Source organism: Aquarana catesbeiana, linkage group LG10 (assembly GCF_042186555.1).
Source record: "Aquarana catesbeiana isolate 2022-GZ linkage group LG10, ASM4218655v1, whole genome shotgun sequence".
NCBI lineage: Eukaryota > Metazoa > Chordata > Amphibia > Anura > Ranidae > Aquarana > Aquarana catesbeiana.
In genome coordinates, this window is record NC_133333.1 from 145458501 (window position 1) to 145473509 (window position 15009).

At 41.2% G+C, this 15009-nt stretch overlaps 1 protein-coding gene across 1 annotated transcript in view; it reads left to right on the forward strand.

The window, feature by feature from the left end:
* EMP3 (epithelial membrane protein 3 (MAM blood group)) overlaps window positions 1-15009 on the forward strand; it is a 74487-nt gene that overhangs the window by 44681 nt on the left and 14797 nt on the right. Inside the window, exons 2-3 of the mRNA XM_073602751.1 lie at window positions 1717-1802; window positions 9146-9248. Coding sequence (XP_073458852.1) covers window positions 1725-1802; window positions 9146-9248 — 181 coding nt within the window. The 5' untranslated portion in view covers window positions 1717-1724. The remainder of the gene's footprint in view (window positions 1-1716; window positions 1803-9145; window positions 9249-15009) is intronic.

Consider the following 15009-nt stretch of genomic DNA (forward strand, 5'->3'; position numbering starts at 1 on the left):
ATTGGATTGTTAGTACAGTGGCTCCTTTAAAACGGTCAGGTTTTTTTTCATTCAGCCCTGCTGGGGTGATCAAAAAAAAAAAATAGTGTGTACTAGGCCTAAAGTGGATGTAAACCCTCACATATACCCAGTAAAGTGAACAGCCTCAGATGATACACAGAGATTAAACAAATCTCCCTATATAAGTTTTACATGTATATCTGCTGTCTTACTGTTTAGAAAGCGCATGTCCTGTTATGCCCTGTACACACGATCAGACATTCCGACAACAAAATCCATGGATTTTTTCTGGCGGATGTTGGCTCAAACTTGTCTTGCATACACACGGTTGCACAAAGTTGTCGGAAAATCCGATCGTTCTGAACGCGGTGACGTAAAACACGTACGTCGGGAATATAAAGGGGGCAGTAGCCAATAGCTTTCGTCTCTTAATTCATTCTGAGGATGAGTGGCACTTTGTGCGTCGGATTTGTGTACATGCGATCGGAATTTAACCGATCGGATTTTGTTGTCGGAAAATTTTATAAATAAACAAAACACCAAGCGCAATAATGTTCTCACCATGACATATAAAATCAGATGAGTGTAAATAAAATATGTGAATGCACGTACGATTAAATTCTAATTAAGTGAATGATAATAGTTGTTTGATTGAAAAATACGAGACCAAGCTGCTATCAATTACACAGTGATCAGAATCCCATAAAGATTAAATACATATAAAATAGATTGATGCGCTCTGATGCAAAATTCAATCAATGTGAATTAAAATAAAATAAAATTCCTGCTAAAAGACAAATGTGATCAAATATAAATGGGAAAGTCACGTGTCAGTGACGCAACGCGTGGGAGGAGCCTAGGACGTAGTCTGCCGAGCGCATCAATCTATTTTATATGTATTTAATCTTTATCGGAAAATTTTATAGCCTGCTCTCAAACTTTGTGTGTCGGAAATTCCGACTGAAAAAGTCCGAAGGAGCCCACACACGATTGTAATTTGCGACACAATCCGATCGCACTTTTTCCGTCGGAAAATCCGACCAGGTGTACAGGGTACTAGAGTTTTCTCTTCCTGATTAACCTGTGGGTGTGGATCCTTGCCATACACTGTGAGACAGCTGATTGGAGGAAAGGCACACATCCCACTCCACATAGGCAGAGTAAGAAACAATGCAGAGCTGTGCTGTGAATAGACCAGCTCTCTGCTAATCTATTTCTATTCGCCATCCCTGACACAAAATTCAGCCTGGTTTTATCTCAGTTGTCGGTGAAATTGTCAGAAGTTATCATGCTGATAACAGAAGAAAGGAGCAGGAGAAAGCCACAGAAGGTAGGGCTTTAAAGAGAGATAAGGAAACACTACAGAGTATGTGCCCAGGTCAGATTTCATGAATCAGGTTTACATCCACTTTAAGTTAAATCAGGCATTTGAACTAGCTGTATTTTATTTTACTTTTATTATTTTATTAGACACTACATCCCTGCATTTATATATATCTTTTTATCTATGTGGCTTTTAGGTTGTGCAGTAGAATTATTCAGTATAATGATCTGCCTCACATGTTTAAATAGCCTATATAGTGCTTAACAGAATCCCCAGATCCTCATAAGAAGCTCACTTTATACATGCAGCAGCAGCAAACTAAACACTAACAATTAGTCCTGGCTATAATAATGAGTGATAACTGACTGTGCTTGTTGTTCCATCCCTTACAGATTTAAAGATGAGTTATTTGCTGTTTGGAGTAACTGCCCTGCACATCGTCATCTTGATCATCCTCTTCGTTGCCACCCTAGACAATGTAAGCAATATTATAATGTAGCTTATTCAATACATTTTTTTTTACAGTTCTTACAGTTTTAAAAATGCAAGTTTTTTTAATGAATTTATTTTTGTCATGCAATGGATGTGTATCATTTTCCAACCTGAGGCTGGTCATATACTCTTTGATTTCTCTCATTCATCTGCAAGGCAGATGGACAAATCTCCCACTATCTGCCATTGTATTCTGAGAGCTGGCAAACTCAGAATACCCGAACAGTAGCTGCATCTCCTTTTATTTTGGCACATTATAGTCTTATGCTGGGCTGCAGTAATTATTTAGCCAACAATTTTCCACCTGGCTCTTGAGATACTTAGATCAAAGGATGTCAGGCAGAGTGGTGCCGTCAGGGCTAACCGAGGCTGAAGTCTTAGCTGGTTCCACATTTGCCCTGTGTATGGGCAACGTAAATAAGAAGACACGTCCAGCACTTAGGCTGACCATAGATGAAATGATTTTCTTTCTTTAAACCAAGGATGGAGGAAAAGAAAATCACTAAATTTTCCCATCAAAATGACCTTCAATGCGCTATTGTATTCTGTCAGCAGGGGGCGCGGGAAGCATTCCCAGCTGAAAGAATACAATGTTTATGGCTATCGGCTATAGCCGCTGGCAGTAACCGTATGTAGGAAATCTGACATGAGCATTTTTCAATGCCATTGTGTTGTTGCATTTATTAAGACTTTTTGTTTTCTTTATACTGGTCTGTTGTTAGGCCTGTGTAATGTCCACTGTTTGTTGCCTTTTTTTTCCCCTTAAATTTGGAAAATAATTAATTAATTAAAATTGTTAATTATAACCCTTTCATGCCTAAGTCTTTTTCTGACATTTGTTGCTTACAAGTTAAAATCCGTATTTTTTGCTAGAAAATTACTTAGGACCCCCAAATATTATATTTTTTTAGCAGAGACCCTAGAGAATAAAATGGCGATCGTTGCAATATTTTATGTCATAAGGTATTTGCGCAGCGGTCTTTCAAACACACTTTTTTGGGGAAAAAAAAGGCCTTTTCATGAATTAAAAAAAAAAAAACAGTAAAGTTAGCCCAATTTTTGAGTAAATAGATACCTAACATGCCATGCTTTGAAACTGCGCACACTACGGTAAAAATCTCCATAGGCGACGCTTTAAAAAATTTGAATAGTTACCAGGTTAAAGTTACAGGTTAGAATTCTAGTGCTAGAATTATTGCTCTCACTCTAACGATCGCGTCGATAACTCACATGTGTGATTTGAACTCCGTTTATATATGCAGGCACGACTTACGCATGCGGTTTCTTTGCTGCGCTAACTCGCAGGGACGGGGGCGCTTTAAATTTTTTTTTCTCTCATAACTTTAACTATTTTTTTTTTTTTACATTGTCACTTTAAAAAAAAAAAAATATGATCACTTTTATTGCTGTCACAAGGAATGTAAACATCCCTTGTGACAGTAATAGGTGGTGACAGGTACTCTTTATGGAGAGATCGGGGGTCTAAAAGACCCCAAATCCCTCCTTTGCATTTCAAAGTATTCAGATCACCAGAAACAGTGATTCTGAATTCTGTCATTTTTTTAAAATTGGCGCTATTGGCAGCCGAGTAAACCGGAAGTGACGTCGTGACGTCGCTTTCGTGTTTTTACATAGGAGACTGGAACAAAGCCGATTCAGCCTAGCCGGCGGAAGTGCCAGATCGTGGCTCGGGTCTCCCAGTTGGACGGGAGGTTTGGGAAGAGTGTCCCCTCCCGCTCCTTAAGGATAACAGCCGATCGGCTTTTAGCCACATCGGTTGTTATCCCTAAAGAGCGGACCGCACGCTCTAATAAACGGTACTGGAGTGATGCCTGTAGCTGCAGTGGGCACTGAAAGGAGGCATGAATGGGCACTGATAGATGGCACAGATGGGCACTGATAGGTGGCACAGATGAGCATGGATGGGCACTGATAGGTGGCACTGATGTACACTAAATGATGGTACTGATGGATGCCAATCAGTGCCAAACAATAATGCCTGCCAATCAGTGATGACCATTGTGGGCACTGATGGCATCCATTGGGGGCACTGATTGGCATCCCTGGTAGTCTAGGGTGGCATACCTGGTGGTGGCATCCATGGTGGTCCTGATGGTGTCCCTGGTGGTCCAGTGTGGGCATCCTCAGGGGGGCTGCGCTGATAATCAATACATCAACGGCTCTTCCTGTTTACATTGTGATCAGCCGTGATTGGACATGGCTGATCACGTGGTAAAGAGTCTCTGTCAGACTTTTTTGTTCTCCACTCTGCACTGGAATGCTGGGCTGTGGAGGGAGCGGGAGCTGCTGGCTCAGACTCTCAGCAGATCTCTGGAAGGCTGAGCCAGCTGCTGGTCCAGGGATCTGGGTGGATCCCGACTGTGAAGCTGGAGCCTTTCCACAGCCAGGACCAGCTGAGTGATGTCAGCCGACAGCGTACTGAAAACGGGACACAGGAGTACACAATGAACTGCACTGCTTTGACGCACAGAAGAAGTACAGCCAAAATAGCTTTGGCTATACTTCTTTAACTTATTAATACAAGAAATTTGTCATGGAAATTGTGAAAAATAGAAGCCTTAAAGTAGAACTAAAGGCATTTAAGGGCAAACTTTATTTTCATTTGGGATAGAGTAGGGCAGGGTATAACCACTGTCAATTTTTTTTTTAGTGATAGTGATTTATTTTTTTGCCGTCTGTGTCCCATTGAGGACAAATAGAAAGGGTGAATCTCCCTAATGGGGGTACAGACAGCAAAAAAAAAAAATAAAAGGTCTTGCCTTTAACTACTTCAGCCCCTGAAGGATTTACCCCCTTAATGACCAGGCCATTTTTTGCAATACTGCACTGCGTTATTTTAACAAACAAAATTGATGCCCTTTTTTTCCAACAAATAGAGCTTTCTTTTGGTGGTATTTGATCACCACTGCAGTTTTTATTTTTTGCGCTCTAAACAAAAAAAGGGCAACAATTTTGAAAAAAAAAACAATGTTTTTTACTTTCTGCTATAAAACATATCCAATAAAAAATATGTAAAAAGTCTAATTTCTTTATCAATTTAGGCCAATTTGTATTCTGCTACGTATTTTTGGTAAAAAAATCCCAATTAGCGTAAATTGATTGGTTTGCGCAAAAGTTATCGCATCTACAAACTATGGGATAGATTTAGGGACTTATTATTGTTTTTTTTATTTTTCACTAGTAATGGAGGCGATCAGTGATTTTTAGCGGGACTGCGACATTGCAGCAGACAAATTGGATACTAAGTGACACTTTTTGGGGACCAGTGACAACAATACAGTGATCAGTGCTAAAAAAAATGCACTGACATTGTATAAATGACACTGGCAGGGTAGGGGTTAACATCAGGGGCAATCAAAGGGTTAAATGTGTTCCCTATGTGTGCTTTCTAACTGTGTGGGGGATGCTAACACTAGACAAAGAGAGAGATTGTGTTCCTGATTGGTAGGAATCACAGATCTCTCTCTTCCTCTATGACGGAACGACGGTCTGCCTTCTTTACATAGGCAGATCGCCGTTCTGTCATTCCGTTGAACGATTGCAGGTGGCCGGCAGACATCGCACCCGCGGTACCCGCGCTGATTGGCTCCCATTATGTCTAATCACAGTGAGAGCAGGTCACTGGTGGCGCGCTCCAGACTAGGAAGTGTGAATAACGTAAGGTACGTTTCACGCAGCCAGGCCGCCCTGCCGCAGTAAATTTGCAGTGGGTGGTCCGGAACTAGTTAATTATACTTTAAATCATAGCTAAGCCCAAAGGTAAAGACGTAATATATTGCAGTTTATCTGGCCAGTAAGTCTGTGATTTTTTAACGTCCTTACCGCCCAGACCAAGCTATCCAGCAAAAGTGGCATGTAGAGGGTTGAGAAAAGCCATTTGACACTCACAGTGGTGCTTACAATGGTTGTCTTTTATTCATTTATATAAAACCTTTATCCTACAAGAAAAAAAACTGTTGCTGTCGCCCCGCTGGGCTGTTTTTTTTTTTTTGCAGCGGCGGCGCCCCTTTTAATCTGCCATGGAAATGAGGACTGAATGATTCAAGCCACACCTCCTCAGAGGATTAGGAGGGCCACCACTGGGAAAGAAGAAGTGAATTATTAAAGACCCAGTTCTGGGCTCTCTTCTTTTGTTTTCTTCAAGCCAAACCCGAACACTTTAGCAGCGCGCAGCAAATTTTTTTTTGTAGAATACATTATAGGATTGTAAAAGACCTGGAACACATATGGATACCACAAGGAGAGTAGTAATGAGGAGCATGTCATGGTGAACAGTAGGTGTGGCCAAATTGCATTCTTGTGCCCATAAAATATCACTGTAAAGATATGAACTTAGCCTACCTTAAAAGTGGACAGTGTCAGTCAGTAGAGCAGTGGACGATATCAGTAGAGCAGTGGACAGTGTCAGTAGAGCAGTGGACAGTGTCAGTAGAGCAGTGGACAGTGTGAGTAGGCCAGAGGTTGGTGTCAGTAGGGCAGTGGATGGTATTAGTAGGGCAGTGGATGGTGTCAGTAGGGCAGTGGATGGTATTAGTAGGGCAGTGGATGGTGTCAGTAGGGCAGTGGATGGTATTAGTAGGGCAGTGGATGGTGTCAGTAGGGCAGTGGACTTTGTCAGTAGGGCAGAAGATGGTGTCCGTAGAGCAGAGGTTGGTGTCGGTAGGGCAGTGGACATTGTCAATAGGTTTTAATTTTATTTTTTATTATCTTTTACAATATTATTTTGTATTTTATCTGTTTTTACAATATTATTTTGTATAATTTTTAAGATTTGTTTTTTGGGAGTCCTGTTAGGGGGCCTTGGTGAAATCTAAACAGACCCCTGATTTCTCACTTTTAAAACAGAGAAAGGGACTGAGGACAAAGATTACTTAGTCCCTTTCTCTGCAGCCTCAGTTGCACTGGACAGTATATGAATGGGAAGTACTCTGTGCTGAATGGCTTCCTGTTCATTTAAAAACAGAAGCATAGTAAATGCAATGCTTCAGTTATGAATGCACACAGGAGCGATCGATACTTATCACTCACTATGTTCATTCAGAAAAGAAAGAGGCCAGTAAATGACATATTTATGGACCCCTTTCCCCGCTGTCCATTCTGAAAGGGGGATTGGGTTTGGGAGCAGAAAGAACCTGGACAGAAGGGGCAGCGGGGTTGGCATTTACCAGAACCGCTCTGCTGTATTTTCCTCCTGTAGCCACTGAATGCAGCAAAAAAAAAACATTTGAATTGGCAGTAAATGACAATTTCATAGCTGCTTTTTATTTGTAAACAAAATAGCCAGAATCCCCCTCTACATTCATACCTTACCCTTATCCTAGATGAGGATCTGGTTTGGATTGTAAGGGAAAACCTCACAAAAAAAAAAAAAAAACAGTATGTGGTTGCCCTTAAAACCCATACCAGACCTTTCATACAACATGTGTTCTATATAAAAAACCTGTAGGTGTCCTGTGCTCCCTCGACCCTCCTTTCTTTTCTCCATGCACTGGTGCAATAAACCTGTTAAAGCTCAAAGTGACTGTCACCTACCGTTCTTCAATCCTGAGAAAAGAATCATTCCCTGAGATGAATGTACCTAGGATCTTGTTGCCAAAACGTGGGCATAGGATAGCCAGTCAGTGGAAGATCAAAAGTTTATTATAGTTAATGAAAGTGTTTAGCAATGTCATTCCATGTAATGAAAAACAATTTTTTTTTAATTAAAAAAACAGTATAGCAAATAAATAAACATTTTTATGATATATATATATATATATATATATACACACACATACACAGTATCTCACAAAAAGCGAGGCCTGTTCTGTTCTGTTTAGAAGGGGCTTCCTTCTGGGATGGCAGACCAATTTGTGTGTGGCGTATGGTCTGAGCACTGACAGGCTGACCCCCCACCCCTTCAATCTCTGCAGCAATGCTGGCAGCACTCATACGTCTATTTCCCAAAGACAACCTCTGGATATGATGCTGAGCACGTGCACTCAACTTCTTTGGTCGACAAAGGCAAGACCTGTTCTGAGTGGAATCTGTCCTGTTAAACCACTGTATGGTCTTGGCCATCGTGCTGCAGCTCAGTTTCAGGGTCTTGGAAATCTTCTTATAGCCTAGGCCATCTTTATGTAGAGCAACAATTCTTTTTTTCAGATCCTCAGAGAGTTCTTTGCCATGAGGTGTCATGTTGAACTTCCAGTGACCAGTATGAGAGAGTGAAAGTGATAACACCAAATTTAGCACACCTGTTCCCCATTCACACCTGAGACCTTGTAACACTAATGAGTCACATGACACCGGGGAGAGTTAATTGGGCCCAATTTGGAAATTTTCACTTAGGGGTGTACTCACTTTTGTTGCCAGCGGTTTAGACATGCAAATGGTTGTAAAGGTTTGTTTACAACAACAAAAAAACAAAAACAAACTTTACTTTTACTTACCTCCGCTGTGCAGTAGGTTTTGGTCCCAATCCTCCTCTTCTGGGATCCCTCCGTGTCGCTCCTGGCTCCTCATCTTCTCGAGTGCCCCATTGGAGAAGTGCTTTCCTTCGTGGACACCAGTGTGGGCGCGCCCCCGTGTCCTGCTGCATCCGTAGACATAGACAGCAGGACTCGGCTAGGCCACTCGGCGCCCGCGTCATTGAATTTGATTTAGAGCAGCAGGAGCCAATGGCTGTGCTGTTATCAATCTATCCAATCAAGAGCAGAGACACCAGCCAGAGAGGGTGTGCGCGTCTCCGGCATGGGAACGAACGGGCTCAGGTGAGTAAAACGGGGGGAGCTGGGGGGGCTGGTGCACTACAATAGGTTTTTCACCTCAATGCATAGAATGCATTAAGGTAAAAATAGCAAGGGTGTACAATCCTTTTAATGACTGTGTTGAGTTATTTTGAGGGGACAGCAAATTTACACTGTTATACAAGCTGTACACTCACTACTTTACATTGTAGCAAAGTGTTATTTCTTCAGTGTTGTCACATAAAAAGATATAATAAAATATTTACAAAAATGTGAGGGAAATACTGTATATATGCAGTTTATTGTGTTAGTGGGCGAGTGTACTTGATAAATATAAAAATGATAATTTTGTATCCATTCCATTGATGCGATTTGGTGGACATTTATTATCCTCATGTAGGGAAGGAAAGACATGAGTTATTCTTTTCTCTGGTTATAAGTGTTTTAGGTGGGTTTATAATGTGTATTTATAATATATAGGTAGTTAGATTTGGTATTTTAAATGTAATAAGAGATGATAAACGCTTATCATAATCGCCTATTGCAATTGTTGTTCTTTTTCCCCTGTTCACCAATCTAGTCATGGTGGGTACTTTCAGAAGATGAAACACTGAACCTCTGGCATGACTGTATTTATAACAACAGCTCACAAAGTTGGATGTGCTCTTCTGTGTCAAACAATGGTAAGTTAAAATAACATGCAAAGGTAATCAATGTTTTGTTTGATTTGTGGTCATAAAAAAGTGTCTTAACAAAGTGCATGTTGCTCGAATTAATCGATCAGAACGCAGCTATTATTTTTGTGCCAATATGTTTGCCACCAGTAAAATTGATATAAAAACGTTACCATTGACCAATGTCATCTTCACTTCGACTTGCTTGCAGTAAAGTGACTGGTCCCCTTTTGACCACAGTGACATATTTCAACACATCCCCAGCAGCTCAGGGGGTGACAATCTCAGGTCCAATAGGTGAGGATAGCTTGCAATCTACCAAGGCAGTTGGAACTACCTATCAGAAGAAGCCACGTGGACCAACAGCACTAAAATTGTACCATGCCAGTAACAAATTATGTTTATCATATGGCATTTTGTTTTTCTGGTAAGTTACATTATCTAAAACATGAAAATAATGTCAAAACTAGATTCCTTATGTGATTCTCTAAAAATTCTCTAACACCATGGGATGGAAGATAGGGTGGCATTTTCCCGCACCCCAGTACCCCAGCACCCAGCACCCCAGTACCCCAGTAGACAATCTCAAGGCACCCTTTAAAATTACAGACAGTGTTGAGGCACCACATTCTAAAATGTAAAAAAAAACTATTCTAATAGTTTTACATAATGCAGCAACATCCACCCATAGACACCCAACGTTAGTGGTGATTTTTTCTTCCACAGCAAATACACTTTTGCACACTGGTACTGACTAGTATTCCTATGTTTTTCTTCTCTCTCAATTCTTTCCATTAGTCAGCTAATGTGATCCTAGTGCGGAGGGAGAGAGGCACAGGAGGGTCAAACAGGGATACTGTGGAGGCAACAGACATCCTCCTTATTAACTGATGACATCATTGGTTGTTAGGATGCCAGTGTCTAAAAAGTTGAAATGGTGCATAATGAAAACCTGTGATTTTGTGTGATTAAAAGGCTTCATGCACCTGCTGGCTTGTGTAACATTTCTGATCAATTTTTAGGCATTTTGCCAGTACACCCCTGAAGGCATGTGCCTGGGCACCCTGGTTGAAACAGGCTGTGCTAGACCCTGTCTAACTATCTGCTGCCCATTCAGACTTGCAATTGTAGTGAGGTTTTTTATCACCAACTTCTGTTGCAGGTTAGGTATGAGATGTCACATGACTGACTGTCGAGGCCTGCAGAGGAAGTAGATGCTGGAAGGTGTGAAGAGTTGTGTAAAAAATAAACTATGTAGTGCAACAAGCAATGTTTCTCAACTCCATTCCTTAAGTACCCCCAAAAGGTCATGTTTTTAGGCATTCCATTATTTTTCACAGGTGATTTGATCAGTTTCACTGCCTTAGTAATTACCACAGCCATTTCATCTGAGGGAAATCCTGAAAACATGACCTGTTGGGAGCTAGAACGAAAAAAGTATTGTAGAAAATGGGCTTTTAAATTTATATATTATATATATATATATATATATATATATATATATATATATATATATATATATATATATATACACACACACACATCAATCATTATTATAAAGATAAAGAAGTTTATTTCTTATATGTATATAGTGTTCATAAAATAGAAACAAACAAAGGGGCAACTAAAGCCCAAATATATGTAGATCATATCACACATACAGTGGGGTCGGAAAGTATTCAGACCCCCTTACATTTTTCACTCTTTGTTATATTGCAGCCATTTGCTAAAATCATTTAAGTTCATTTTTTTCCTCATTAATGTACACACAGCACCCCATATTGACAGAAAAACACAGAATTGTTGACATTTTTGCAGATTTGTTAAAAAAAAAAAACTGAAATATTACATGGTCCTAAGTATTCAGACCCTTTGCTCAGTATTTAGTAGAAGCACCCCTTTGATCTAATACAGCCATGAGTCTTTTTGGGAAAGATGCAACAAGTTTTTCACACCTGAATTTGGGGATCCTCTGCCATTCCTCCTTGCAGATCCTCTCCAGTTCTGTCAGGTTGGATGGTAAACGTTGGTGGACAGCCATTTTTAGGTCTTTCCAGAGATGCTCAATTGGGTTTAAGTCAGGGCTCTGGCTGGGCTATTCAGGAACAGTCATGGAGTTGTTGTGAAGCCACTCCTTCGTTATTTTAGCTGCGTGCTTAGGGTCATTGTCTTGTTGGAAGGTAAACCTTCGGCCCAGTCTGAGGTCCTGAGCACTCTGGAGAAGGTTTTCGTCCAGGATATCCCTGTACTTGGCCGCATTCATCTTTCCCTCGATTGCAACCAGTTGTCCTGTCCCTGCAGCTGAAAAACACCCCCACAGCATGATGCTGCCACCACCATGCTCCACTGTTGGGACTGTATAGGACAGGTGATGAGCAGTGCCTGGTTTTCTCCACACATACTGCTTAGAATTAGGGCCAAAAAGTACTATCTTGGTCTCATCAGACCAAAGAATCTTATTTCTAACCATCTTGGAGTCCTTCAGGTGTTTTTTTAGCAAACTCCATGTGGGCTTTCATGTCTCTTGCACTGAGGAGAGGCTTCCGTCGGGCCACTCTGCCATAAAGCCCCGACTGGTGGAGGGCTTTAGTGATGGTTGACTTTCTACAACTTTCTCCCATCTCCCGACTGCATCTCTGGAGCTCAGCCACAGTGATCTTTGGGTTCTTCTTTACCTCTCCAAGGCTCTTCTCCCCGATAGCTCAGTTTGGCTGGACGGCCAGCTCTAGGAAGGGTTCTGGTCATCCAAAACATCTTCCATTTAAGGATTATGGAGGCCACTGTGCTCTTAGGAACCTTAAGTGCAGCAGAAAATTTTTTGTAACCTTGGCCAGATCTGTGCCTTGCCACAATTCTGTCTCTGAGCTCTTCAGGCAGTTCCTTTGACCTCATGATTCTCATTTGCTCTGACATGCACCCCGAGCTGTAAGGTCTTATATAGACATGTGTGTGGCTTTCCTAATCAAGTCCAATCAGTATAATCAAATACAGCTGGACTCAAATGAAGGTGTAGAACCATTTCAAGGATGATCAGAAGAAATGGACAGCACCTGAGTTAAATATATGAGTGTCACAGCAAAGGGGCTGAATACTTAGGACCATGTGATATTTCAGTTTTTCTTTTTTAATAAATCTGCAAAAATGTCAACAATTCTGTGTTTTTCTGTCAATATGGGGTGCTGTGTGTACATTAATGAGGAAAAAAAATGAACTTAAATGATTTTAGCAAATGGCTGCAATATAACAAAGAGTGAAAAATTTAAGGGGGTCTGAATACTTTCCGTCCCCACTATATATCAAATATGGTATCACATGACATGGTATCACATGACTTGTACGGGATCTGCCAACATGTTCTGCTTCTTCACGGCTTAATCCTCCATATATGAATCACAAAACATCTTGTATATGTACAAACAAGACATAATTAATCATTTCATATTAACCACTTGCCCACTGCTGCACGCCGATATACGTTGGCACAATGGCAGCGTTTGGCAAATGGGCATACCTGTACGTCCCCTTTAATTGGCGGGGCTAGCGGGCGCCCGCCGCGTACAGCGTGACCGTGCCACTGGGTCCGGCAGAATCGATGTCCGCCTGCATCCTGCGATCATGTCATGGAGCCGCAGAACGGGGAGATGCCTATGTAAACAAGGCATTTCCCCATTCTGCCTAGTGACATGACAAAGATCTACTGCTCCTTGTCATAGGGAGCAGTGATCGCTGTCAAGTCAGTGGTAGCCCACCCCCCACAGTCAGAACACCTCCCTAGGACACACTTAACCCCTTGATCGCCCCCTAGTGTTTAACCTCTTCCCTGCCAGTGTCATTTACACAGTAATCAGTGCATTTTTATAGCACTGATCGCTGTATAAATGACAATGGTCCCAAAATGGTGTCAAAAGTGTCCGATGTGTCCGCCATAATGTTGCAGTCACGATAAAAATCACAGATCGCCGCCATTACTAATAAAAAAATATTAATAATAAAAATGCCATAAAACTATCCCCTATTTTGTAGACGGTATAACTTTTGCGCAAACCAATCAATATACGCTTATTGCATTTTTTTTACCAAAAATATGTAGAAGAATACATATCGACCGAAACTGAGGAAAACATTTGTTTTTTTATATATTTTTGGGGGATATTTATTATAGCAAAAAGTAAAAAATGATTGCTTTTTTTTCAAAATTGTCGCTTTTTTTTGTTTATAGCACAAAAAATAAAAAACGCAGAGGTGATCAAATACCACCAAAAGAAAACACTATTTGTGAAAAAAAAGGTCGTCAATTTTGTTTTGGTGTAACGTCGCACGGCCACGTAATTGTCAGTTAAAGCGACGCAGTGCCGAACCGCAAAAAGTGCTCTGGTCAGGAGGCGGTTAACATACAATTGAACACTATATATATATATATATATATAAATGTCCCCAAGCAAGAGGGAAAAAACAACAAACACCCGCCCTACCATCCAACACACAAAAAACCCCACCCGACCATCCAGCCCCCTTTTCTTTGTGTTGTATGGTCGGGCGGGTGTTTGTTGTTTTTTTTTTAGTACAATACATTTTTATTTTTTTAAAACATATTAAACATACACAAGGTTTTATATTTCACACACAATCACAAACGTTTTACAACATGTATACATCAGATTGAACATAAACAACATTGTTATATTAATTTAAAACCAAATTAACATTTAGTAATCAAAGTATATTAATATGAATATTAATAATAAGAAAGTTGTTTTTTTTTTTTTTTTACCATTTTCTACAATACTTTTTTCATTCTAATATATATCGGGCTGGTGCCCCCTAGGTGTGGAGTGTGTGGAATATGGATTTCCCAGTCCATTAGGCCCTCACTCTAACAAACTCTTACCTGTTGTGGGTAGTTGAGGACTGGAGCTGAGAAACATTGCCCTAGAGGACCGCTGGATTTTTGGGTCCCCCTATTCTTGCACAGCCAGGCAATAGGCATTTTTCCAACTTTCATTCTGAGACCTAAATCAGTCCATGGGCTAGTTTTCGTTGTTTTATTGGGGGGGGGGGGGGACAACTTGGATGGGAATGGGGATTATGGGATGTCCAACCTGACTTAAAAGAACAACTTGAGGACAACTTTCTTCACTATGTACACCGCAAAATGGCAAATCCTCGACTGTATACCTTCTGGGATTAGCAAAAACAATTCCCCTTGTAGGAGCATGTGGAATTTTAGCAAAGTCCCAAACTTGCAGGAGCTCCAAGCCCCCTCTCTTGAAAATACCATCCCACCTGGCTGCCTTGTAAATTGTCCCAGGACAAGGGATTGGGTTTAGCTGCTGATACTGTCCTTGGAAAGCTTGCTGGATATTGCATCTAGCAGCTTTCTCCCTTTTAGGCCTTGGGGGTGTAGAGGTACTCACACTGTCCCTGGAATCCTGCTGTTTTTGAAAAGATTGCTGTTCAAGGCCCCTGATATCCAGCTCCTCCCATGCTAGTCAGTGCGTCTCCTCAAAGAGACTAAAGGGTAGAGAAGATCCCTCTGTCCAGCTTCTCTCCTTTCTGAGCTCCAGCCTGGAGGTAGAGCCCCCGCAGCCCCAGGGTCCACATCACAGCCTCAAAACTCCATCTTCCACCTAACTACTACTCCAGACCAGCTGGCCAGGCTTCATAAGATTTATGGGCTGACCCAGCCACCCTGCCAGGCCTCCTGCCCGGGGGATTGGCCAGATTCTCATAAATATGCAGATCATAGCCTCACTTCTTCTCCCACTAGCTT